At 46.9% G+C, this 25,950-nt stretch overlaps 2 protein-coding genes and 1 long non-coding RNA gene across 4 annotated transcripts in view; 2 read left to right on the top strand and 1 right to left on the bottom strand.

The window, feature by feature from the left end:
* The first annotated feature begins 428 nt into the window (after window positions 1–428).
* On the top strand, window positions 429–3,323 carry LOC311588138. Its single transcript, XR_014776100.1, has 3 exons — window positions 429–744; window positions 917–1,107; window positions 3,219–3,323. It is a non-coding gene; the product is annotated as an uncharacterized lncRNA (long non-coding RNA).
* Window positions 3,324–8,930: 5,607 nt separating this feature from the next.
* CD8A (CD8 subunit alpha) lies at window positions 8,931–13,059 on the top strand. Its single transcript, XM_084765625.1, has 7 exons — window positions 8,931–9,160; window positions 9,587–9,924; window positions 10,020–10,379; window positions 10,882–10,989; window positions 11,182–11,292; window positions 11,881–11,911; window positions 12,812–13,059. The coding sequence occupies exons 2-7, from the start codon at window positions 9,879–9,881 to the stop codon at window positions 12,861–12,863; spliced, it is 708 nt and encodes a 235-aa protein (XP_084621751.1). The 5' UTR covers window positions 8,931–9,160; window positions 9,587–9,878; the 3' UTR covers window positions 12,864–13,059.
* Window positions 13,060–16,837: 3,778 nt separating this feature from the next.
* RMND5A (required for meiotic nuclear division 5 homolog A) overlaps window positions 16,838–25,950 on the bottom strand; it is a 50,899-nt gene continuing 41,786 nt past the window's right edge. The window contains exons 7-10 of one of the 2 annotated variants that reach the window (XM_084766898.1): window positions 24,981–25,083; window positions 22,642–22,796; window positions 21,046–21,132; window positions 16,838–19,950 (exon numbers count right to left, since the gene is read on the bottom strand). In XM_084766898.1, coding sequence (XP_084623024.1) covers window positions 21,069–21,132; window positions 22,642–22,796; window positions 24,981–25,083 — 322 coding nt within the window. In that variant the 3' untranslated portion in view covers window positions 16,838–19,950; window positions 21,046–21,068. Of the gene's footprint in view, window positions 21,133–22,641; window positions 22,797–24,980; window positions 25,084–25,950 lie in introns of both variants that reach the window. The other variant, XM_084766897.1, reaches the window with a different exon arrangement.

Below are 25,950 nucleotides of genomic sequence, written 5' to 3'. Positions count from 1 at the left end.
CTCCCAAGTATTGAGATTACAGATGTGTACCACCATGTCCAACTCTGAACATAGAAGTCTACTTTTATGGGATATGTTTTTATGATTAAAAAAAAATCATGCCATAAGCATACAGTTACAATTTTAATGTTCTGTAATCATACCTTTCTCTCTTTCTTTCCTTTGGAAAGGATTTTTTTTTTCCTGGCTTACAGCTTCAGTGAGTACATTCCACTTTGGTAGGGAAGCCATAGCAACATGAGACGGAGGCTGGACAGTCATGTTGCATCCACAGTCAGGAGGCGGAGTGTGAACAAGAAGTCGGGACAGGCTGTAAGACACTCCCCCCCCCCAAGGCCTTCCAAAGTGCAGCACTTCCTCCAGCAAGGCTCCACCTCCTAAAGGCTCCACGGCCTTCACAAAGGAAGTACCACCACCAAGGCACCAGTGAGCTTGTGGGGAAAATGTCATGTTCAAACCACAGCACCTCCACAGAACTGGCTGACACCTAAATATCTGCTTGATATGTAGGAAGTATCTCATCTATCAGGTGTTAAAACAAGTGCTCTTAACAGCTGAGCCTTCTCCCTGGCCCTTCTTTTCTGAGACAGGTCTCATTAGGTAGCTCTGGCTAACCGCAGATTCACAAAGATCCACCTGCCTCTGCCTGCTCAGTGCTGGGATTATAAGATGTGGCCCTCCATGCCCAGCCAGTAAAAATTTAAAGCAAAATAACTAGAGTGCTATTGTCTCTGTGGTCCTAAGGTATGTATGCTCAAGGTCCAGGTGACACAGAGTGGGGCATGCAAGGTCTTCATAGCTTGGAATTGGGAATAGTGGGAAAGGTTAACTCCAACAGGAAAGCTGCCTCCTCATTGATCTAGGTCTTTGTTTGAGTTTGCCTTGTTTTGTTGAGGTGGGCTTTCATATGTTTCAGGCTGGCCTTGAACTCGCTAGAAGCTGAGGATGACTTTGAACTCCCGATTCTCCTGCCTCTACTTTTAACGTGCTAGAATTTATAGCTTTCCACTACAATACACTGCTAGAGCTGAGTCTTGAGGAAGAGTTTGCCAAGAGAGACTGGGACATGCAATGGCACTGAGGCAGAATGGCTACCAAGCCTGTGAGGTATGACGACGTCAAATAGGAAAGAGAGCAGAGATGGGGTCGTGGGACAAGTGTTGCAGGGCCTAACAGGCAGCACACAGGAGCAGCCATGCTCTCCTAGGGATCATGGGAAGCCCTTTTGGTCCCATGTACTGAACTAACAGGATGAGATTTTTTTCCCTGGAAGAGACCAAAATAAAAGTAGGTTGATCACTTCAGAAACCATTACGAAGATCCAGGCTAGGTCTAAAAGCAACCTAGTTGAACTTGGAGGGGTCCCAGGTAGGGGAATGTAGAAATGAAAGAAGCAAGGTTGTCCTTTTTATGTATGTATATATCTATGCATGGATATGTGTATGTATGCATGCGTGTACATATATATGTATGCATAATATGTGCTCACAGATATGTATGCATGCGTGTGTATGTATCTCTGTATGTGTATATGTGTGTGTATGTATATGTGTTTGTGCATGTATATATATATATATATATGTACGCGTGCATGAATGTGTAAATGTTGTCTTTGTTAGGGTTTCTATTGCTGCAACAAAACACCAAGACCAAAAAGCAAATTGGAGAGGAAGGAGTTTATTCCGCTTACACTGCCAGATCATCATCCATCACTGGCGGATGTCAGATACAGGAACTCAAGTAGGGCTGGGACCTGGAGTCTGGAGCAGAGAGACTGATGCAGAGGCCATGGAGGGCTGCTGCTTACTGGCTTGCTTCCCCTGGCTTGCTCAGCCTGCCTTCTTATAGGACCCAGGACCACTAGCCCAGGAATGTCGCCACCCACATGGCCTGGGTCCCCTCTGCCCCCCAAGCTCATTGATCACTAATCAAGAAAATGCCTTAGAGCTGGATCTCATGGAAGCATTTTCTCAACTGAGTCTCCTTTGTCTGTCTGTCTGTCTGTCTGTCTGTCTGTCTGTCTGTCTGTCTGTCTGTCTCTCTCTCTCTCTCTCTCTCTCTCTCTCTCTCTCTGTGTGTGTGTGTGTGTGTGTGTGTGTGTGTGTGCATGTGCATGCGTGCACACGTATATAAAGTATTTTGAGTGTAGAGCTGAGGACTGAACTCAGGATCTCACATGTGCTAAGCGAGCACTCTACCCTTGAGTCAAGGACTATCCTGAGTCCTTGACAGGAATTTTTCTTTTCATTCTTTTGTTTTCATTTTTTAATTTTTAACTTGTTCACTTTACTTCTCAACTGTAGCCCCCTCCTCGTCTCTCCCCAGCCACCCCTTCCCTCATCCCCCCTCCCCTAGTCCTCAGAAAGGGGGAGCCCTCCTCCCCTATCATCTGACCTCAGCCTGTCAAGTCTGTCTGTGTCCTCTTCCTCTGTGGCCTGGCAGGGCCACCTCACCAGGGCGAAGTGATCAGTGAGTGGGCACCAGAGTCCATGTCAGAAGTAGCCCCTACTCCCCATATTGTGAGACCCAGAAGGAAACTGTGCTGTCTATCTACTACATCTGTGCCGAGGGTCTAGGTCCTCACCGTATGTGATACCCCCAACCCTTATTTGTTGGCTCCGTTGGTCTCCTTGTGGAGCTCCTGTCCCCTCCAGGTCCTTCTGTCCCCCAACTCTTCCATAAGACTCCCTGAAGTCCACCCCAAAGTTTGCCTGTGAGTCTCAGCATCGGCTTCGATTCCCCGCTGGGTGGATTCCTTCAGAGGACCTCTGTGGTAGGCTCCCTTCCTGTTCCTTCTCTTCAGCTGCTTCTTCTGTCTGTTCCGTTTGCCCTTCTGGATGAGAACTAAGCATCCTCCCTAGGGTCTTTCTTGTGATTTAGCTTCTTTAGGTCTGTGGATTGTAGTGTGGCTGTCCTGTATTATGTGGCTAATATCCACTGTAAGTGAGTACATACCATGTGTATCTGGGTCTGGCTTACCTCACTCAGGATGATCGTTTCTAGTTCCATCCATTTGTTGACAGGCACTTTTCAATGAAAGATTTTTGCTTATTCTTCATGAAATTCATACGTGTATACAATGTTATTCTTCATGAAATTCATACGTGTATACAATGTTATTTCAATATTGTCATCACCACGCTCATCCTTCAACGCCACTCAGATCCCTCCACTACCTTCTCCCAACTTCATGTACTCTCTTTTTTCTTTTTCTTTAGTAATCCACTGAGTCTAATTAATGCTGCCCATATGCACATGGCGTGGAGCCATCATCCAATGGAGCACGGTCAACCTACCAGGGACCACGCCCCTAAAGAAAACTGACTCTCCCTCTCCTGGCAGCCATCAGTTGCCAACAGCACCTGCACTAGCTGAGGGGCCTTAAGCCAATGCCCCTCCCCCATTCCGCTGGAGTGTTGACCTGATCTTCTCCAAGTCTTGGGCAGCCACAGCTGTGGTGAACTCTAAACAGGGTTCTCAAAAGGAGAGCTGTAAATGGCCAAAAGATTGTTTTTAGTCATCACAGGAAGATAAATTAAAGAAAGGTGAGTTTTCAGACCATGTTGAAATCCTGAAAGAGTAGGTTTTAACAAAAGGGAAAGGCTGGCTCAGGAACAGAACAGATGAACTTGCCAGTGAAAGTCAGGGTGAGCAAGCAAAAAGCAAAAAGCTTCCTTCTTCCACGTTCTTTGCTATGGGCTTCACCAGAAGGTGTGGCCCAGATTTTAGCATGGTGCTCCCACTTCAAGTAGTCCAACCTTGAAAAACCCCTCACAAGTGTGCCCAGCTACTTGAATGTAGTTATCTATCACAGCCAGCTACACTACACTTGGGAACTTACCCAAAGGATAAGAGACATTTGCTTATCCATGCTCTATTCCTAGTAGCTAAGACTTAGGAACAGTCTAGCTGTCCATCAACTGATGAATGGGTGAAAATGCGCTATCTGTACACAATGGAGTTTTACAGATAAATGCAGCTCTCAGCCCTAATCAGAGAAACTAATACAGTTAGAGAAGGTTAACACAGAGACCCAGGACCTGTCAAAGCACAGAAAATAAGTGTCTGAGGAGTTCCCAGCCATAAATGGGACCGATATGCCACACCCTCCCTGCAAGGCTCAGGGGCTGTCATGGAAAAGGAGGAGAAAAGATCCTAAGAGTCAGAGGTTGCAGGAACAGTGTCCTCTAGACATAACAGGACCTCTTGACAGGTATCTGCGAGTGAGATAAGGCGAGGTCCTTCCTGACAGCTCCCAAGTTGCCTGTTCCATCTCCGCAGACCGGAACGGATGAGGGCAGCAACAGTCTGCAGTCTGCAGACCGGAACAAACAAGAGAAGCAACAGTCTGAAGACCAGAACAGACATGGGAAGCAACAGTCTGCAGACCAGAACGGATGAGGGAAGCAACAGTCTGAAGACCAGAATGGACGAAGGAAGCAACAGTCTGCAGACTGGAACAAACAAGAGAAGCAACAGTCTGAAGACCAGAACAGACATAGGAAGCAACAGTCTGCAGACCAGAACGGACGAGGGAAGCAACAGGCAGCTTCAGAGCCAAGATTCCAGGTCGTCTCTGCCGTCTGTGGCACAGAACCCTGATGGAGGGCAATGACAACTGTCTTTCTCACTGCTGTGATTCTGACTTTATAACTTAAAATTTTTTCACTCTCATGTTGTAAGAACACATGGACAAAGCTTGCTTAAGGGTGCAATAGTTTCCTTTCTATTGTTGTGATAAAACGTGATGACCAAAGCAATTTATAGAGGGGAGTGTTTATCTGGGGATTAAAGTTCAGGGGCGGGGATAGGAGTCACCATCACCATCATGTTGGGAATCATAGTGGTGGGCGGGCGGGCATGACACTGGAGCAGTAACTCAGAGCTCACATCCTGATCCACAAAGAGGAAGGAAAAAAAGGACACACTGGGAAGTCTCTTGTAACACCAAAGCCTTTACCCAGTGACACACCTTCTCCAGCACAACCCGTCCTCCTAATCCTTCTCAAACAGTTCCACCATCGGGTGACCAAGTACTCAAACAAAGGACGCTATGGGGTCACTGTCCTTCACACCAGCATCAGAGGCTACTGTTATCTCTTCTGTCCGTCATATCTTAAGAAATAAAGAGCCAGCTATGGTGGTGCATATCTTTACTCTCAATGCTGGTGAGACAGAGGCAGGCAGACCTCTGACAATTTGAGCCTAGACTTGTCTACACAGTCTCTGAGTTCCAGGCAAGCCAAGGCTACATAGTAAGAACTTGTCCTTTAACAGTGGGAGGGGCTGGGTGTGGTGGCTCACACCTTTAATGCCAGCACTTGGAAGACAGAGGCAGGCGGATCTTTGTGAGTTCGATGCCAACCTGGTCTACACAGAAAGTCCAGGACAGCTAGGTAGAGAAACTTTGTCTCGAAAAACCAAAATACATAAAAATAAATAAATAAATAAAAGTGAGAGGAGACACACTTATGTGACAGAGTACAGTCCTTGTCTTTGCGCCATCTCTTTCCTTGAACTACCCCATGTGAGTACCACAGGATGGGTGCAGGAGACCAGTTGCTGTGATGGGCAGGCCCAAGCCCAGCCTGCACACCTGGGCTACAGAGAGCAAGCATCTCAGAACATGTGCAGTCACATCAGCTCTGCTGCCTGCTCCAGGGCGGATGTCACTGTGGTTAACATTGAGAACCCACCGGCTTCTGTGAAAAATATTATTGGGGTCACAGAACCTCTTTGGTGGGTTTGGCATGTTGCGTTTCCTTCTCCTCCCATGGTGCTCTGTGCAAGGGGGATGGCACCCTTGTGGCTGAGTTTTCTCAGCTGCAAGACTTAAGGACCCCTGCACTAGCTACAGCTCACTTCACGGAGATTGAAATGGAATGAATATTTTCACCCCAAATCCACCCGTCATCGTACTTGGGGACCTGGTTCTGAAGATCCACATAACTGAAGGTTGACTGTGGTCCTCTCTAAAAAGGCATACTTTCGTGTCTTCCCGTCCTCTTTCACATTCTTCTGTGAACATCCTCCTGTAGGAAGACGTGCAGTGACCAAGTCAAATTGGAAACTGTCACAAGATTTCTTGTGTGGGTAGCCTAAACCTACCTGTTCCCTTGGAGTCTTCATTCATATAACTTAAGAGAAGCATACGTGCACACACACACACACACACACACACACACACACACACACACACACACAGAGTCATGCATATACACTTGCTGGTCAGCACAAAGCTTTTTCCTTCCCTAAGTCCCTCATCTCTTCCATCTGGAAGCATTATGAGAGGCGCCAGTGAGGTAGTTGCAAGGGTGCCTGCTGCCAACCCTGACAACTTAAATTCAACCCCGGGGGCCTATATAGTAGGAGGAGGAGGAAACTGACCCCCATAAGTTGTGCTATGACGTATAATGCCGAGGCACATGAGTGTACTCACACACTAAATAAATAAATAAATTTATTTTTAAAAATTAAAAGTGTTATGTGAGCTTTATGATTTCAGTGATACAACGTTACAGGAATAATGTTATCTCTCCAAAAAATAGCCTGGATGGTGCAGTAATTACATAAAATGGGAAACTGCTTAAAAGCCCCCACACTAATAGAACTCACTTGTGCAACAGCTATGTGGAATGCATCCGTGTAAAAGAACGAGTGGCTCTACTAGTGTGAAAAGTTTCTCTTCTGCTATCATGTAAGCAAATTGAAAATATATGTTTGTCACACTAGCCTGGTAACACATAATTTGAAATGATAAGCGAACATCTGTGCACGGACAGCATCTAAGAGACAGAGCCAACTGTTACCGTGGTTTTATCTGAAGAACTGAGCGCAATGAGGAGAGAGGAGAGAGAGCCTTTCTCTGTACTCGTTCTTACTCTGTCTGGCATTTAAAAATTTACAGTTCTAAAAAAAAAATTACAGTTGTTTATAGTGTGCATGTGGTTAGTATTCACATATGTCTGTGTGGGGGCGCAAGAGTGTGGGGTGGCAGGTGCTCATGTACAAGTGTGGAGGCCCAAGGCAGAAAGCTTTCACTGCTCTCCACTTCATATACTGAGATAGGGTCTCTCAGACGAACCCAAAGCTCTCTGATTCTGCTGGTCTAGCCGGTCAGCCTGCTTCAAGTGCCCTTGTCTCTTCCTCCTGGCAGTGGGGTTGCATGAGACCTGACTCGGGAATCCACGCTTGCACAACAAGTACTCTACCCGCTGAGCCATCTCTCCAGCCCCTTTATCTAACATTTTTTTTTCAAGAATTTACATAACTCCAGCCAGAGTGGTGGCGCACACCTATAATCCCAGCACTCAGGAGGCAGAGGTAGGCAGATCATTGTGAGTTCCAGGCCAGCCGGGTCTACAAAGCGAGTCCAGGACAGTCAAGGCTACACAGAGAGACCCTGTCTTGAAAAACAAATCAAAACAAAAAAATCAAAACAAACAAACACAAAAAGTTATACCTATTTTTAAAAAGGACCATGGGCTGGAGAGATGGCTCAGAGGTTAAGACTGCTTTTCCAAAGGTCCTGAGTTCAATTCCCAGCAACCACAGAGTGGCTCACAACCATCTACAATGAGATCTGGCACCCTCTTCTGCTGCACAGGAGTACATGCAGGCAAAATTCTGTATACATAATCAATAAATCTTTAGGGGAAAAAAAGGTCAGTAACCACAGGGGTGGTGGTGGTGGAATAAAGCCTATAAGACAAAATAGAAACTAAAAAAGAAAAAAGAACATATAAGTCTTGTTATTTAAAAAGCCACTTTAGAGCTGATGTGGTTCAGTAGGTGCCCAGCTTGCCATGAGTGCCTGGTCGCCTGAATTCAACCCCCAGGACCTATATAAATGCAGAAAGAAGTAGGGAAGTGACTCCAAAAAGTTGTCCTGTGATTTCCACACTCATGCTGTGGCATGTATGTGCCCCCCACCACACACACATCACACACAATAGTAATAAAATTATACTTTAAACAACTCTAAATATAAAATGTTAGAATAAGCATTTGGCTGTTCTAAGAGTAAGAAGCATTGAAACCAAGCAGGATTTTGTTGTTGTTGTTGTTGATTTATTGGTGGTTTTTTGAGACAGGGTTTCTCTGTGTAGCCTTGGCTCACCTAGACTCGCTTTGTAGATCAGGCTGGCCTCAAACTCACAGGGATCCGCCCCCCTCTACCTCTCGAGTGCTGGGATTAAAGGTGTGCATCACCACACCAGGCACCAAGCAGTTTTAAAAGCCATGTCCAACGTGGCATGTATCAGCCACGTAGAGCTCAGCAGCTCAAGTCTGTAATCCTAGCATTGAAGCAATTGAGTCACCATAAACTCAGGGCCTGCCTGAACTCCACAGTAAGTTCCAGGCCAGCGTGTGCTACAGAGCTGAGATCTTGTCATCAGACAAAAACAACCACAAAAAGCAAACCTCTTCAGCGGAGTGCAGTTAGGATGTGACATCAAAGGCCCACACCATCCAACACTCTCTTGTGTGAACTGGACATGGTGTCTCAAGCCTGTGTTACCAGTAGGCTGGAGACTGCTTGCCGGGCAACTTGCCTCAAACTAGAATCTGACAGTAGCATGTAAAGTGCACCCAGCCTGGGATTCTAAATGGGAGAACACTACGAAGTGGAAAACTCCTAGAAAATCAAGGGGAACACACATCCCCGAAACTCGCAGCTTTCAGGATGTAATGGGCAAGAAGGAATGAAGTGTGTGTTCCGGGGACCAAGGAGAGTAAGAACCTGCACCCAAGATTCACCCAGGACACGCACATGCACACAGGCAGGAGAGAAACGACATCCAAGCCCCACAGCGTGAGCACTGGTACTCAGCAGGCAGAGAGCAGCTGGGGCTCAGAAACAAGGAGGAGTTTCCTTTGTATGTAATGAGGGAAACATCTGTCTGGGAGGCCGCGGCTGCAGGTGCATGGCAAAGCCAGAGACGGCAGCTTAGGTGGAGGCAGCGCCTACCCCAGGGCTAGTCCCCAACCATGCCAGGGAGTCAGTTGTATTCAACCAGCTACACAGGCCATGGGTTGAGACTGTCAGATTGCCTGGTGGAGAATGGTGATCAAAGTAGGTGGCAGGTTCATCCCGGTGGAGGGAGTTTGGTGTGGAGGCTGTTGCCATGGGTCTGAGAAGTGATGCTGCGACTGCATGGTGAGTTTTGCCCCTGGGAAGGAGGCCAGGGAAGGGTACTGTCAGCAGCTAAGAGTGCCGTCTGAGGTTCCAGGTGACCCTCCCCCTTGCGAGGCCCCTTGATGGAAGGTGAAGGCCCTTCTGGTTAGTGTCCAGTCTGCTTTTCTGGAATTGCTGTAAAATCTTTCCCCACGCAACCTCCAGTCCTCATTGTAAAGGCAAAAAAGCACAGTGGAGTATAAGAGACACTACTGCGAGCAGAAGTGGGAGAGCAGGCGGGTCTAGAGTTCAAGGCCAGCCCCTGCCACGGAGTGACTTTGAGGCAAGCTTGGGCTACCCCAAGACCCTGTCTAAAATCAAAAGAAAAGAGTGGGCACTCCCCTCCCTTCCTGCCCTGTCACTCTCGTTTTATTTTATTAAGACTACTGTTTCTCCTTTCTCCTTCAGCCGCTTCAGCAATAGAGCGATTCCCAGGGACCTGTTCCCCAGCGGTTTCTGCTCCCAGCTGCTCTGCAAGGCTCCATCTCTGAGTTCCCAGGCCCCTGGAGGGTGATAACCTCGAAAAGGGGGCTAGCACCCTTCAGGGGGGCCTTCAGGTGACATCATATCCTCAAAAGCGAAATCAGCTCTGTCGGAAGGTGGCTAAGGGTGCAGTTTCCTTACCCATCACGCCTCACTGTTCCTGGGCTCCTCCCCCCGGCGCCCTAGCTTGACCTAAGGTGCTGGTGAGGAGCACACCATGGACTTACTGGTTACCTGCTTTGTGTCGCTGACCCTGCTGCTGGGTGAGTTGATGATCCCGGGGAGGGGAGGGGCTGGGGCACATTGAGGGTTGGGGAGCCCACCCACCCACCCCAGCCTCTTTACCTGGCACTCGCAGAAGTCGCCGGGATCCAGGAGATGTTCCAAATGTTGCCAACGAAATTGGACGCCCAACTTGGCCAGAAGCTGGAGCTGACGTGCGAAGTGCGGCAGTCAACCACCGTGCAAGGATGCTCTTGGCTATTTCAGAGTCGCAGCTCCACCATCCCTAAACTCACCTTCATAGCATATACCTCTACGAGCCGGTTCAAGCTGGGCGAAAAGGTGGATGAGAAGTTGTTCTCTGCCCGGAAGAGTGGCAGCAAGTACATCCTCACGCTGAGCGAGTTCAGCCCAGAACACGAAGGCTATTACTTCTGCACTGCCACCAGCAACTCCATGCTGTACTTCAGTCCTCTCGTGCCGGTCTTTCTGCCAGGTCTGGACACCGAGGTCCCTTCTCCTTGGGTCCTCCAGGGGTCACATCTGAAATCTTTTACACACAGAGGCCCTCCCCTCCTCTTAAATCTCTTGAGGTCCCTTGGGGGCTACTTCCACACCGTCCCCATTTCACAGACCAGAAAACTGGTGCCCGGTGGGATTGGAGGTGACTCTTAATGGCCTGGATCTGGGATAGAGTTTAGATGCGTGTGTGTGTGTGTGTGTGTGTGTGTGTGTGTGTCGGTCTCTGTTAGCTTAGGGGTGCGGGGTGGGGTGGGGGTGGGGGTAAAGCCCCGGTATTGGCTCCAGCTTTGGGTTGGTGGAGGGCCAGGGACGCTAAGCTGCTGTTCCAAGCATACTGGCCCAAAGTCACACTTGGCTCCACGTGTGCAAGCAAGCGACTCCTTCCTCTAGCAGAAAGCCAGGAAGAGGCTCCCTCTTGGGTAAAAAAGGCTAAGTGGGGAAAGGGCTGACTCACAGGCACCCTGTTGCTCTTTCAGGGCCGCTCACCACCATACCAGTGAGGAGATCACCCACACCAGTCCCCCCTATCGTGACAACCCGGCCCCTGCGACCAGGAACTTGCCGACCTGCGGCCGGTGGTTCAGGTTAGGTGGCCTCATAGCCCGTGACTGGGATGGGCAGACAGCCGCGGGGCAGGGGGCGAGGGGGTGGTGAGGCGGTTACTTGCCAAGGAAAATCCTGATCCTGGAGGGAGACCTGGACAAGGCGAAGTGCTGGGGGCGGGGCGGGGCCTGTCCCAGCGGGTTTCTAAATGTCACCCACTCGGATCTTGTCAGTGGAGTGGAAGGGACTGGATTTCGCCTGTGATATCTACATCTGGGCACCCTTGGCCGGAATCTGCGGGGTCCTTCTGTTATCCCTGGTCATCACTCTCATCTGCTGCCACAGTAAGTGCTGGAGAGTCCCCGCTGAGAGGAGTCTGCCTCACACCGCTGCTGTGTGCTCGCTCCAGATAGCTCTTGTAGCTCAGGTTTGGGGGGAGAGGCTCCAGCTGCTCTACAGGACCACAGGACCGGTGCAACAGGTTCTTTACTGAAGGCCAGAGACAGGCAGGTCCCTCCGCCCGCCGTCCCCCCCGCCCCCCGCTCCCCATGCTTTTTCCACCTTCTGGTAACTTCGGAACGCAGAGCTCTATTCCAGGACTTGCCTGGAGCAGCAAAATCTGTAGCTAGCACAGCCTGGATGGTGTAACCCCACCCCGACCCCCACCTCCAGGGAGAGTGCGGTTGTAGCCCTGAGATCTGATAGGATCCTCTGCCTCTCTCCGTTTGGAAGTGCTTGGGACTGCAGGCATAGGCCACCAAACCAAATTGAAAGTGTTTTACTTTTAACTGAAACTTAGGACAGGGTCAGGAAAGTAGTGTGCACTCCAACTCTGAAGAGTTCTGTCCCTCAAATGCCTGGAGTAGACAAAGTCATTGAAAAGCCTCTGGCGACTGTCAGAGGGCATTCACTCTCTCTTCTGCCTTGTCTAGGGAACCGAAGACGTGTCTGCAAATGTTCCAGGTGAGTAAAGTCTCTGAACGCTAGGCCTGCTCACCCTGGGCAGCCATGGTCCCAGAGGCATGACAGGTGGTTCGGGAATCTTTCCCAGAGAGAGGTCATGGCAGTGAAGTCCTGGGTGGCAGGGGACAAGGAGTCAGCCAGTCCCTGAACAAGGACAAACAGAAAGCTGGTAAGGTATTGGAATTCATTCCTGAGAAAAGGAAAGAAGGACCGCGAAGGGTTGGAGGGAAACAGCGAGCCTGGTGTGTTGTAAGGGATTTGCTCAGGCCATAAAGACAAAGCCTGCCAAGGGGGCTCATTCTTTTTATGCCCTGGGGTGTACTTGGCTGCTTCTGCAAGACAATCACTTAGCCTTACTTTTTCTGCCCCTTGCCCTAAAATGGGGGGGGGGCTATGCAAATTAGCTCCCTAGGCATTCCCTCGTCTGAGTCTCAGCTGAAAGGCAGGGAGGTTCTGGAGGAGCCACTTGGGTCTCTTACCTAGTACTGAAAGAACACCCACGTTTAGTATGACTTTGAGTTTCAGCAGTCTGCTTGGCTGAGGGTGTAGCTCACACCCTTCTGGGTCCTCTGTTAAGGGGATATAGGGATAAGACTCAGCCATTCCTGGGAGTTGCTCCAGGAAGCCTAATTGGGCTGAGATCCTGCCTGAGAGTTGTGTGACCTAAGGCAGGTTCTCCAGCCTCTCCTGAGCAGTGCAGCCCCTTTGTATTAGGTGCTGCGAGGGCTGAAGACCAGGGTAGGCGAGATCATCCACCCATCTACGCTGGCACCCTAAGGACAAGTTCTCAGAGCTTGTCCTAAAAACTGAGGAGGGTGTGTGTGTGTGTGTGTGTGTGTGTGTGTGAGCACTACAATCTGTGCTACAGTGATGGTTGGTCTTCTCCTGCCTCTCTTTCAGGCCCATGGTCAGGCAGGGAGGCAAGCCCAGCCCTTCAGGGAAATTTGTGTAAACCGGTGCAGGGAGCGGCAACTACGTGACTTCAGGAATCTCTTCTTGTGAGAAACGGAGCCTTCCTTTTCCAATATCTCCCGCCTTCCTGTACATTGTTCTCTGTGTTGTTTTAGTGGGGGTGAGGTGGGGACAGCCCCTTTTTCTTTATGAATTCACTTTGGTACAAAATAAAACTATATAACGTTTACAGGACACCACAAGGGTGGCAGCACTGTCATTTCTTATGCACAGTGAGGTAAAGAGCAACTAGGAACACAAAAGCTAGCTCAGTTCTCAGGGTCACCCACTTCATGATCTGGATCCCTGTCTGCCCATCATAGAGAAGAGGCTGAAGGTCAGCAGGGAACAGCAGGAGAGAACCCACGCTGGCTGGTGCAGGGATCTTGCTCTCTGTTCAGGCATGCGCCCTTAGTGGTAAGCTTGTGCCTCTAACCACAAGGGAGTGAGCAGTATGCACCTGTGATCTGCTCAGCACTGCCATGAGCATCGGATGTCACACAGCAGTCCCTCCCCTACAGCCCCAGGGAGCACAAAATGGCTCCACACCCTGGTGGGCAGCGCACCTAGAATTCTGAGGGGGACACACTCATCTATTATGATTATAAATTGCAGAGATAGGACCCTACAACCCTTAGGAAAAGACCCCGTTATCTTTGCCACCTCCCTTTCTCTCTCCAATACTCAATGGCTACTCAGAAATCATTCCCGATTTGCTGTTAGCTTAATAGGATTTTCAGGACAAACTGATAACCATTACCCTAATGAAAAATGGGTTTCTGCGCCCTCCCCCCCAACCCCCATCCCCGGTGCAGTGGCTGCCACTCTGGGTCTGCTTTTTTCCTCAGGGTATCAAGGCACCTGTGCACAGCGCACTGGACTACAGGAAATGAGGCTTAGCCAGTAAAGATGGCTTAGTCAGGACAAACACACTTCTCCGGAGACAGTTTTCAGTGAAACAGTTCTTTATTGGGGTGGGGCACAAGTGTTATATAAGCCTTGGGGAGTGGGTAGGGGTTTTGGGGATGAGTGTACATTATTGGTTGGGACAAGGAGCTGGGAATGCTTCATTTGCTTGAAGAGGAACTCCAGGTGCTCACTAGCCATGCCCTTATAGAGAGAGAATTTAACCTGAAACCTGGCCACTAGGTTACATGGCCATCTCAAAGTCAAAGGCAGTAGAGCTGAGAGCTGAGAGACTTACATGTGCCAGGATGCGCAGGCCCAGAGCAGGAAGGAAGCACTCTTAACTCCTGTTAGTCCCAGGATGAAATTCAGGGCTTAGATACATCTTGACCTCACTCTTGCTCCCACCCCGATGCCACCCCTGGCTTTCCTGGCTCCACACTATACCACCTGGATGCATAGTTCGAAACGTACCTGGGAAGGACCTACACTGTTTCTGACACTGCTACCAGACACAGGCCCCAAGACATATGCCATAGCAAACCAGTCTAGCAATGAGTGTGGGGCAGAAAGGCCACAGAATAAAGAAGCTTTGTTCATAACTTAGCTTCCCCACTCCTAGAACTTATCGGGGGTCACAGATAAACCCTAGAATAATAAGGGATGTGGGTTAAACAGAGGGGTGGACATTCCTATCTTTTCAGCAAGGAATTCCTGAAGCCAAGTGTCACCTTTTACAAAGACAATTATGAGTGTTCTGCCTGCATGGATGTGCACCACATATGCCTGGCACCTGAGGTCAGAAGAGGGCATCAGATCTCTTTGAACTGGAGTTTACGGATGGTTGAGGGCCACCCTGTGGTTACTCCTCTGTAAGAGCAGCAAGCGCTCTTAAATCATCGAGCCATCTCTCCAGGCTCTTTTCTCCTCACTGCTGCCATGGCCTGTGTTTAGCTACAGTGATCGGTGGATGTCATTAGCCTTCAGTGAGAGTTGGCAGGGGAGAAGAAACTGCCAATCAGTATTTATTTCCCCCATGGGGTAGCCAGGGTTGTTGCATACCAAGCTAGAGGGATAAGTTTGGCCAGGTCGGATGGGTGTGATGTAGGACCTTCATTGTTTGTGAGCGTGCAGGCAAAGAACACACGCATGCCAACGGCTTTGGAGAACTGGTCCCATTTATTGGGGGTGGGGGTGGGGGTGAGGTTCCATTTATTGGGGGGGGGCACGCACACAAACCTTTATAGCAGAACAGGGCAGGGGTGTTAGAAGGTACTTCATCTGCAGACTCAAGGGCTGCAGGGTCTTGGGGGGGGGGGTAGACCTTTAAGGAGTGTCAGGGCAATAAATTCTGAATGGTGGGGGAACAGGTTTTGTGGCGCCAAGTTGGGAGGGAAGGTAGCTAACTCCTGCCATCCTCATGTTGGAGGCTCCTGGGGCTGAAGCTTCCCTCAACCCTTTCCCCCACAGCCCCAGGCCATTACGGTCCCACAAGAAACCAGGCAAGTCTAGCATGCAGTAAGCCTGTATTGTAACAGCATCAGGCATTTCTCAAATGATCAGCATGTCGGTGTGTGGAGGCAAATAGAATCTGGCCCAACCCAGAGGTTAACGCGGCCAAAGGAAATAGATACAATACGAAGAAGGTATTTTAACCAGCTTCAGTCACCGTCAGATGCCTGCAGCTCCAAGGGAAGAGCGTTTCAGCACACGTCCTTCTCCTAAAGCAGCCTTGGCTACTGTTATCATAACATGGCAAACATTATCTACAGAATTGGAAGTTGCTAAGACATTGCCTAGACATACATATACCACCACCCTGACCAGCAGTTTTAAACTAAGAAGTAGAGTTTATTTAGGACTTTTTTTCCTCAGTGATACTATACTGCTTAGTTCTTGTCAACGTCAATCAAGGTTTGCCTCCAACAGACTGACCTGCGGGCAAGGTGCTTTTGGTCATGGTGTTTGTAACAGCAATAGAAAAAAATCTAGGACAGAAACACAAATTATCTAAGGGAAACCAAAATTACGGTGGCACCAAGATTTTGCTCTGAAAGACCACCCAATAGCCAGGCTGCCTCTAGAGGTTCTTTCAGGCTATTTCATGAACCAAGATTTTTCTTTGGTAACAATCTCAGTCTCTTTAAAAACTAGGCTAAGCCAGGGGTGGTGGCACACGCCTTTAATTCCAGCACTCGGGAGGCAGAGCCAGGCGGATGGCTGTGAGTTTGAGGCCAGCCTGGTCTACAAAGTGAGTCCAGGACAGCCAAGACTACACAGAGAAACCCTGTCTCAAACAAACAAACAAAAAAACCTCGGCTAAATGGCTGGGGGTGGGGGTGGATGGTGGCGCACCTTTAATCCCAGTACTCGGCAGGCCGATCCCTGAGTTCATGGCCAGCCTAGACTACAGAGCAAATCCAGGACTGCCAAAGCTACATAGGGAAACCCTGTCTCAAAAAACCAAAACTAGGCAAAATGAACACAAATTCTGTACAGATGGCCTTAGTTTCTCTTTGAAGCCAGACGATACAGCCTCTGCTTGGCCAGCAGTGCTGAGATGCACCGCCCCCTACCCCAGCGACTTGTTCTGCTCTGGATAAAGCACAGGATGGGCATGAGGGACAGCAACCTGCAAATACCTCAAACCCCAGAAGGTGCCCAGCCACTCGCCTTTCTCACACTGCTGGTGGGAAGAGGGTGGCAGACAGCCTCTTCCGCTCCCTCCATGCGTGGACACGGGCTTTCTCTTCTCACAGTGAGCACTTCCACACCCCACCCCTACTTCTGCCACCTGGCAAGTTCACAAACTGGCTCCACAAAACACTTCTTAAATGTGCAATTCTTTAATTTTAAAAAATATACACGGGAGAAGCCAAGTGTTTTACATAGGAACACACACACATTAACAAAGCATTTCTTATAGTTTTCCAAAACTCTTATTATATCAGTCCAAAATTTATAAATTAAACATATCAGATTTTTTAAGTTAAAATGAAATCCCTGAAACTACTGGATATGTTAGACTTCCCCCCTCCCCAGAAATTAAATGAGCAGAGAGTATCAGTCTGATTTGTTAATAAGGTTTATTGTTACCTTTATTGCCTATAATCTAGAAGATGCAATTTTATTGTGCCTTTGCAAACAGGATACATCTCTTAAAAAACTGATCAAAAATTTCCATACATATAGCTCTATATGATAGATTACAGTGCAACACTATTCATAATTATAGAAACACCATAGAACCAGGAGCATGGGGTAAGCCAAAGGAATACAATCCTGAGCCATCTGAGCAAGATGATCTGGTGAATCCTTAGTGTAGGTTAGAAAACATGGTGAAGAGATACATGCACGCTGCAGTCATGAGTATAACACGGCCAACAGCGGGAGCTTGCTACCTGTGGGGTGGTGGTCAGTTTCCACACATGCACACTCAGCACACTCCTGTTCCTTCTGCTTCCCTCCCATGCCCGGTACATTCACTCCAGCCCCTTCCTGAAAGAAATGTTCAGGCACTAAATCCTACAGGACCCCACACCACCTGGCTGTGAGTAGTTTAAGACAGCTACTAGAAAACCAGATCACGGAGCCAAGCACGTGCTGTAAGCGAGTCTAGCTGCTTTTGCCTCTTTGGAAGTAAATGAAGCGTATGCCTGCTACAGCCTTAAAATGTCTTAAAAACAAAACTTTCTCTTGCTACATCTTAAAAGTAAAATCCAACAGTGGAAAATTCACCCTAAAACTAAATGCCTCATCTGCTACTAAAATACATTTGCCACTCTGTTTTTGGTATCTACTCAATTGTAAATCAGTATGAAAAGTTCATGAAGCTTGTACCTGCTTATGGGAAACACTGCAGTACTACGCACCCCGTCAGCTGGCAGGCTTACGAGGCACCACACCTACAGGTATGTGATCCTGGCCACATGTTCCCTCTGTGTGTTCCCCAAGACCACAGTGTTCTAGTGTTACCAAAGATAACGTACGGACAGTTCAATGGTGAGAAGTATTTGGTTTGTCTACACCACACACATCCTAGAGAAGAACCAGAACAAACCATGTCTCCCCTGAAGATAACCTGAGTCTGCTGACTAAACAGACTGACAGTGCGGCTGTCAGTCCATTGTATGAGAGGCTGAGCGGGGAAACCAGAGGGCTCTGTGTAGTCTGCCAGCAGCTTGTGTTGTGCAGATAAACCAAGAGCTCTTAGCTTTTGATACCCACTGTCCCAAAGGCTGATACCACTGAGGTGGGAACATATAGCACACAGCTACGGAGTGTGAGCTGTGCAGCTTGTGGGGCTGGCAACCCGCAGAGGAAGAGGGGGGGTCCTCAACCACACATGATTTGGTGTGGGTTTAATGTCTCCCTACATATTAGCTGCTGTGGGAAAAGTAAAAGGAAAAACTTCATAACTTTCTTGTTTTCAATTAAATGCTCACACACTCACAAAATACTTACTCTATGAATATGAGGTGGCTCTTTTTCTTCAAATTTTTTAAAAATAAAGAGGCACCAATACCCGTTCATTTATGTATTAAAAGTCTCGTATAATCATCAATAAAACAGAAATGGCATCTGTGACGATCACACAACAAGAGAAAAAGATCAACACCAACCCTAGCCACTGTGGAGAGGCTCTGGTGACACCAGCATCTACAGATTGGCTGCTAAGGTTTTATTGGCTTAGCAGAGTCCCAAGGCTGCCTCTGTCCACAACCAGAAAAGGAAACGGCTCTCCAAGAAACTGTTGTGCGACTGTTTGCAATGCCTGCTACCTGTGTGACTGACAAGTGTCGTCTCTAGCATTACCTTCTCTAATAAGGCTCAAAGACACAGCGGCTTCCTCCTGCCTGTGAGCATGACACCGGTGACGGGATGATCGGATGCCACTCTGAAGGAAGCTCTTGAGTATAAGCATCCCAACACTGGACACCTCAGCATCTTTGGTCAAGGTCTGCCCTTTTCAAACCCGCCTCTGCTGCAGCCAGGCTCTCACAGACAGAGTCCACACATTAAAGATGCGCTCAAGACCTCATTCCCACAGTAAACTGTAACATCAAGGTTCAGTTTTGGGGCCCTGGTCCCGCCTGCTCACAGAGGAAGCTGTAAGGTCAAACGCTGGTTAAAGCTCCTTCTTTTTAAGTTTCATGAGCGTCACAACAGACTGCCAATGAGACTCCCAGCACCAGGAGGACCAGGCAAAGCCTTTGTCCTTAAAATGGCCTGAGCCAACTATGTGAAGGGTCTTGCTTCCAAAACTATTTTCCACCAGCCTCAAGGGCATGTCTATATGACACAAAGCTTACATGAAGTCTAAATGTCATGTAGACATTTGAGGTGGGAAGGTCAAAATAAGTTATGGGGGGAAAAACCTAAAAACTAAATTTGGCTTAGAAATAACCAAGTTTAGGGGGGGAAAAAAGTCTGGCACTCTAGAATTTAATTCAAAGGGAAAAAAAAAAACCCATAGCAAATGAGTTTACACTCTCAACAGGATACTGCCTGGCACTATGCCTTTTCTCCCAGTCTAGAAGCATCTCTGCTCTTCTTTCACTGCTTCATGGGGCACGAGGGACTTTACATAGCATCCCAACAGTGACGTGGAAGTCATTGTGAGCCAGGCTGAGTTTGAACAAAGCATGCACTCTGAGCTGGACCAACCATGACCCCAGCTAACCTACACAGCACACAGTAGCCATCCACGTGAAACCTACCGCATGGTCATTTCACAGGCTTTTCTCGCAGTATTATTCTTTTCCTTCACAGGTAACCGCCAGCTCTCCTAGGTAAACGTTTCAGAGAGACCGTCCAGGCTAGTGTGCCACTGTGAGTGCTGGCAACTCCTAAACACCTCAGCACCAAAGCTATTATCCCCATTCCTGTAAACCAACTCCATTTGTAGTTTAAAATAGGAAGAGTCACAGTTCTTGTTGCCTCTGTGTTTACAATTTTTTCATTTTTTTTCATGAACGTATTCCTATGTTGATGTTCAGATTTATATCAGATGAAATAAAGTTGTGAGATATTTGGTGATTTCCGCACAGCACTCTTCAAGATGAAGTATTTTGTGGGTTTAAGTCAGAATTATGTCCACAGAAGTCTTTTCCACGTAGTTCCTCGTATGAGAATAACTCTTACACATGGCTCTTTCTGGGCAGTGCATTAAATGAAGATACCTCACAAAAGAAAAGATCATTATCTGTAGCCATTTGATTAATATACAGGTTCACAGTCAGTGAGATGGGACACGGCAGAGGGGAGGCATGAACCGTGTACTAACTCAACACAGACAGCAGCAAACGAGATCCACGGACAGGAAGCTGCTAGCGTCCATCCTTAAGACCTGACGTGAGGAGCCTGGCAGCTGCACTGAGAACTGCAACATGCTTCTTCCCTTCCACACACGCACGGTTTTATGCTGGTGCACATATTTACATACACATGCACAACACTGCGTGTCTGTGATGGTAAACTAATGTGATGCCCAGCCCAGTTTTACAGGCAGATTTCAAAGGGCAGGGTGCTAAGACTGAGAGCAACACCCTAACTTCAGAACTCCATTTACTTAAAAAAGCACCTCTTGGTAATAAAAGAAAAAACAAAACAAAACAGTAATATCTCTTTCATTCTCACACCAGCCTGATAAACTTGGGATGGGACTGTAAGCAGGCAGCCTGCTGGGCTACAGGTAGAACTCAAGTGCACGCGGCTGACTCTGAAGCAGGAGCTGGAGCAGAGAGAAACATCAAAAAGCAATGCAAATTTGGAATTTATCACAGCTTTCTTCCTTAAGCCAAAAAAGAAAAACAAAACAAAAAAAGCAAATTTGTTTTATAACCACAATTCAATTTGTCAAACTCCTATGAATAATTTTCATTTAATTATGTATACATAACAAGAAAGAAAGTTCTTTCACAAACACTCTCAAGCTTACAATTATCAAGAAAACGACAGAAGTAAAAGCAGGAGGAATATTAGATACATGTCAGGAAGGTCAGCTTCTGTTTTTGCTTTTAAGTTAAAAAAAAAAAATCACTATATAGTAAGTACAAAAACCTGCACTGAATGACAACAACTGCTGGTGTATTTACTTGATCAGAAACGAAGACCAAGAGTGGATAGAGCCCTATGTGACACCCGTGGAGCGCTCCCTCGGGCGCCTCGCGTGCCGGCAGCTCTGGAGCATAGCTCATAACCGGGGCAGTCCGTGGGTAGCTGCAGTCAATGGAACACTCTTGTTTCAAATGTACCCATAATTTTGTTTCACTTACAAATTGCAAACAAACTCATTTCTTCAGAAAAATATCTGTTTGGCATCTCCTGGACTCTGTTCCATTGGGCAATATGGACATTTTAATCTAAACACAAAACAGAAAAGACTGAGTCAAGGAACAGCATCATCAGTGAGCACCGCACTCCTACCTAAGCATACAGAGTGCATCTTAACACCTGCACACACAGCTGCCACGTGGGCAAAAGCGCAGCTTACCTGTTTATTTTGCCTAGAGGATTAACTATTAACCAGCCAGGCTTGGAAGGGCCCCAAAAAATAACACCTAAATCAGATCTTAACCCCAAAGCCCCTTCAATACTTAGTAATTGATGAAAAAAGTATGCAGGTTAAATAAAGGCTGTTTTTTGAAAACTGGTTCCTGAGTTTCAGAAGTAAATCTAATCTTACCCCACCAAGGTTTACATTGCACCTGACCCTAAGTGAACTTCAAATGTGTGGACTGTATAATCTACTAATGTATAATCACAGCAAGTCTGCTGTGAGCTGCTAAGCGGGCTACACTGCCACGGTTTCTGTGTGGTATGGGGAGGGTATAAACAGTTTCTTTCAGGCAACAGACCTTCCAGGGAAGAGTCTTCTCACAATGGGGCCAGAACCAACATCAGTGAAGACTACCCCAACTGCCAAGGCTAGAATACCTTTGATACCTATTTCTTTAAGTTGGGCTCATTAACTGTAAAAATTACAAATGTCTATGCACTTTGTACCATGATTACACTGGTAGGAATCCATCACATGTGGATAACACATATTTTTCCTTCCTTCTCAATCTACAATAGCTATTGTTCTAAACGCTCATTACTGCTAGGTGTGGTGGCATACACCTTTAATCCCAGCAGAGAAACGGGATTTGAGGGTGAGGTCAGCACTGTACTTATTAATAGAAAACTGGCTAAGTAATTGTATTTCCATACTGCAAAGCAGTCTACCTTGGGGGGAGGGGGAGTAGGCTGAGACAATCTCTCGAGGCTCAGGATCACCCCTAACTTGCTGTGTAGATGAGGATGATGTTCAACTCTGGGCCGTCCTGCCTCTCCCACTGAAGTGTGAGGATTATAAGCATGTACCACCACGCCGTGCTACTCTGTAACTTTAACAACAACAATAACAAAGGGCTCTTTTGCAGCATATAAAAATAACCTCGAAATCAATCCCTCAGTGAGAAAGGGAAAGCACAGAATAGGACATATACACATAGTAGAAAACTCTTAAAACCTTGGAGGGAGGAGGTACACACCCAAAGAATTAGAGCACACTTGTAAATCTAATCATCAAATCCCTGAGCAGGTTAAACTAACCAGAGATTAGGTATAAAGCACTTCCTATGAATAGTTAAGAAACTCATTTCTAAATCTAGCTATGGCTGAGCATGGTGGTGTGGACAGACGTTTTGAGTTTGAGGTTGGCCCAGTCTACACATCAGCCAGGGCTACACAGAGAAACCTGTTTCAGAAGCCTAAAAATGAATGAATGAAAGAACGAACATTTGATTTTAGCTGTTATTCACTTGTCTTTCTTTATCTTATCTTCTCGCAAGATGATTTATTTCATGTTTAAGAAGTCACATACTTACTTGCTACCATTAAACATTTTATTCAGGGCATCTCTTGATATAATATGACCACAAACCAACTTCATGGGTGGATTGTTATCTGTTGTTTGCTGACGAAGAATGGGACAGGCAAATATGGAGTGATACCAGCACTTTTTACCAAGGTCCACTTCAATCTGTTCCAACAAGAAAAATGTACAAAGGCTAGTTAAATTTCTGGTCCACAAAACTACACTGCTTCGTTTTTAACAAATTCTGAGGTCTGAGAGAATCAAACGTGACACTTCTGAAGTTAATTATCTTTTTTTGGTGGTACCAGGCAGCAAACTAACAGCTTCGTCCTTGAGTGGCCACCACTAAGCCACATCCCTGGCCTGAATACCTTGAAAATGTATCAGACAGACACTAAGGGTGAAACCATCAGACCTCCAACTGTTCTGTAGGTAGCACCTGCTTACGGTGGGCGTCTAATGGAGGACTTCGCATATAGGTAGGCAACCTTCAGGCCAGCACCCCATCCTACCTCCTGACACCCATACCCTGTTCACGTGCTTTTCTTTCTTCCTTTTCCCTTCCTGCTTCTCTCTCCCTCCCTTTCTCTTTGCTTTTTGAGATAGGATCGCAGTAAGTTGCCCAGGCAGGTCTTGAATTTGTGGTCCTCCTGCCTCAGCCTGCCAAGTGCCTGGCATTACAGGCTTCTGTCACCAATTCCAATGAAGCCAAATCTCAACAGTATCTTCTGTGATGTATACATTAAAGCTCATGGCATTGCATCAGTATTGTGCTTTTGCCACAAATAAATTATATAAAAGCTTGAAACCATCTAATATAGAGTAGCTGCTGCACACCAGAGCCTCCACAAATACATCTTTTTCCTTCCTTCTCAATCTACAATAGCTGTTGTTCTAAAAGCCAACTACTGGTAGGTGTGGTGGCACACACCTTTAATGCCAGCAGAGAAAAGGGATTTGAGTGTGAGGTCAGCTATACAAATTCCTTGCCAGCCAGGGACACAAAGACTTAAGTCTATTAACAAGGTCCTTTAAGGAAAACTGACAAAGAGGAGGGGAGGAGCAGAGTCCAAACTACAGCACCACAAAAACGGTGGGATACACCTGTAACCCAGTGTCGAGGAGGGTCAGAGGATACCCAAACTGCACTACTTAGTAAAAGTATGCAAAAACAAACAAAAAACAAAACCCCAAACCAAAAGTACTGCAAAGCAATGCTGAGGAAAGCTTACCAACCACTACTGCTTGCTGCTTCCCGCTGTCAGCTGGAATACTACAGGTCGCTCTACTTCAGTACACAAATTTCAGAGATGCTCACAGCACGACCATAAAGTGCCAGAAACTGGGCACCTGCTTAAGGAATCGAGTTCTCTCATGTGCTCAAACAGAGCAGAGCGCTGCTTATATCCTGACTGTGTGTGGAGCTGGGAGGCACCTGTGCCTTTAATTGCAGACCATCTTAACAAGCTCTTGAAGTTGGTACAACCAACTGACAGGCAGGCTTACAGCTGAAAGAACAAGGTGACTGCAGGCAAACCTGTGTGCAGGTGTGAAAGAAGCTTAATGTAGCTCTCTGGGGTCTGTGACATAATTGTGTCAGAAATGGTTAAGTGTAGATTAAAGTTTTGGTGTCCACTGTTAGAGGTGCCAGAGGAAACACACAAAATAAACTGTGCACCTCACATCATAACCATCATGGCAGCCATCATGTGTCTGTTACCTCTACGCTTCAGTAGGCTTCAGTAGCCTCCTTTTACAAATAAAGCACTGCCCACAAGTGTGCTCACAACAGAACTATGTGCTAACAGAATGCACAACTCTCCCCACGTCTGAGGCCTGAGTTCATCAGCTTGCAAATGCAAGTCAAAATGTTGGATACAGTCCTCCAGTGTCTCCAAAAGACACCATGCCCCTCATAGCAACTGTCTTGTTAAGTTTTTTATTGTTCAGACAGGGTTTTACTATGAGGCCTGACTCCTTGGAACTCGCTATACAGGCTAGACTGGCCTCAAACTCACAAAGATCAGCATGCCTCTGCCTTCTGAGTGCTGGAATTAGTATGCACCATCACATCTTATAAATATTTTTATTTTAATTAGTTAACTGACTTGTTTCATTTTTGGAGTGGTGCTGGAGGCTGGACCCAAAGCCTCAAGCCTGCTAGGCAAACTGTCTGCCTCTGAACTATACCCTCAACCTTGCTTTTCACTCAGGTTATGTGCATTAAAACAAAAACAGCAAAACCTATTGAATGGCTACAACAGTTAAATAGTATAATGAGCACTTTTAATTCTTAAAACATCCATCTTCTATGACAGGAAAGGTAAATAAACTGTCAGTGGAACTCACAGGTAATTCGTCTTTCTGGTTCCAAACTCCAGTACACTGCCTCTGCTCAATCACAGCTTTGATGTTAATTAGTGCGGGCAGTGCCACACAACCTGCTGAGAAACTGAGGGCAAAAGAGGAAGCATCAGTGCCAACTCCCAGGATGCTACACGCACAGAGCCTGGAAAGTGGACAGGGAACGGTGGAAAAGAAAATAAACGGTTTTTCTCCCCCAGCCTGCAGCTCCCAGGCCTCAGCCATGGTTCCTGTAGTTACTATAATATAATCCCCGTTACAATCAAAACCCAAGCCCCTAGTGCTACCACATAAACCTAACCAGTAGTGGGAGAAATGAAGAAAAAGAGCAAACTTTAAAAAGATAGTTTTTTGACAGGTGGTTTAATTTCCACTTAATTCCTCAGTAATTAAAATAACAACAACAACAACAACAACAACAACAACAACAACGGGCTTTGCGTGGGAGAAGAGGAGCACCACCATGATAAGCCGATGACTCTCATCAGCTCCAGGAAGGCTGAGGAGTACGAGGACTACGTGCCGCTGCGCCTCCACATTTAAAGGAGAAGAAATACTTCGGCACCTATCATCTCTTTGAGCATGATTATGTAAAGTTATATGGATTAAACCTTCCAAAGTTTTCCCTCCAATTTAAAATATATATATATATATATATATATATATATATATATATATATATATATATATAAAATCTCATTACCAACCTCATCAGAAAAGCCTTTACAAGCTTAGAGCCAAAATATTTCAATTTTAGTGTGTAAAATCTTGGCCTTCATCATTGGGTCAAAAGACACACATACTTGGCATCACTGGTTTCCTTGAATGTGACAAGTTTACTTCACTCACTTGTAAAAATTAACTGTCAAAACCCAGAATGTGAGTAACTGTGGTTTTTGTTTTTGTGAATTCTGTCACTTAATGTTAGAAATTAAAACGTACTGATTAGTTTATT

Source organism: Acomys minous (genome assembly GCF_964271855.1).
Source record: "Acomys minous genome assembly, chromosome: 17".
NCBI lineage: Eukaryota > Metazoa > Chordata > Mammalia > Rodentia > Muridae > Acomys > Acomys minous.
Note: the sequence above shows the minus strand (reverse complement) of the source record. Positions and strands in the feature narration are given on the sequence as shown.